Source organism: Trichinella spiralis (genome assembly GCF_000181795.1).
Source record: "Trichinella spiralis strain ISS 195 chromosome Unknown Scfld344, whole genome shotgun sequence".
NCBI lineage: Eukaryota > Metazoa > Nematoda > Enoplea > Trichinellida > Trichinellidae > Trichinella > Trichinella spiralis.
In genome coordinates, this window is record NW_003527283.1 from 1 (window position 1) to 1,226 (window position 1,226).

Consider the following 1,226-nt stretch of genomic DNA (forward strand, 5'->3'; position numbering starts at 1 on the left):
TCCACTATCCGTAGGTTGCTGGTTTTCGATTGCTCCGGCTCGGAGGACCAATGTTAGAGTCAGACTAGCGACAGTAATCTGACGTTCAGGTATGAATAGACCAGACGTTCGTTCGTCCGGCCAATAAGTAAGTGGACTGTATAATAAAGAGTGGATTTGGTGTATCTTCCACGGCGTGGGCAGCGATCGGGGTCCAAAAACTCTCGTCGATGGCGATCTCCTTCGCGGACGTCTTCCGGTTCCCTAGCTCCGCTAACTCTGTACGTTGCGACTGCACGCTCGAAGTGTACGAATACCCGAGCTACTACCGTTGTTCCTAACGGTAAGTCGAATGCCCTTCAATAAGGTACCCACGAGTCTCTCGCTCGATCGTCCTTCCTTGCACTTCGACTCGGTTCGTCCACACTTCCCAATTCGACTCTTCGGAATACGGCAATACTGCAACCAGTACTGCAAACCACGTATTCTAAGCCGACTTCTCGCAACCAACGCGTCCTCTTGTACAACTATCGTACCACTGACGCATACACACACAGACGTATCTCTTCTCTCTCTCTCCGTATCAGTATCTCTCGCGCGGCGCGCTTTCTAGCCCTACATATAGGGCCAGGGTCGGCGGCCCCGCGTTCGACCCAAACGCGAACCACCAATAGGCAGCTCGCTCGCGGCGGGAGTGCTCGCTATCTCCGGCGCCGATCTAAGGCCTTGTCAGTCTTCAATTATGTTGTCCTGGTTCGGATCTCTTGATCCTGCGCTAATCCCTTAATAGTCACGTCATGATGGCCATTTCCACGCCCTTTGATCTGACTGCCGTCGCCGCTATGGCGCACTCGCCATTGTCTCGCGAACGACGATAGATCGAGGCGCAGCAGGGGGTCTCTCTGACCCCGACTCAGAGCCGCCAGACGCCCAGATAGCGATCTGGCCGGCGATGCGCGGGTATTGTTCTTGGCCTACCCGCGACTTCTGGGCACCAGCCCTTGGCCAGGTCACACCGACTAGGTCGGTGTTGTTCCGTCCGGAACATCCTCCCCCCCGGATGGGAGAGTCACTCTCCCATCACTAACCTCGCCCGGTTTTCCGGGAGGGCATCTGGACATCCCGTCAACTTCCTCGCGAACGGTGGACGGTTCCGCCACTACTCCGGGCTTGCGATGCAAACGCCGACGGTCCCTCCTTGTGATCCCACGTCGGACGTTCGTCCATGGGCTGCCTTCCTTGTGGCT

At 56.6% G+C, this 1,226-nt stretch overlaps 1 protein-coding gene across 1 annotated transcript; it reads left to right on the forward strand.

Moving 5' to 3' along the window:
• Positions 1 to 149: 149 nt before the first annotated feature.
• Tsp_13485 (hypothetical protein) lies at positions 150 to 747 on the forward strand (the record flags this gene model as incomplete). Its single annotated transcript, XM_003370903.1, has 2 exons — positions 150 to 322; positions 347 to 747. Coding segments are annotated over 2 exons (574 nt in total), but the record flags the coding sequence as incomplete, so codon positions are not given.
• Between the last annotated feature and the right edge of the window lie 479 nt (positions 748 to 1,226).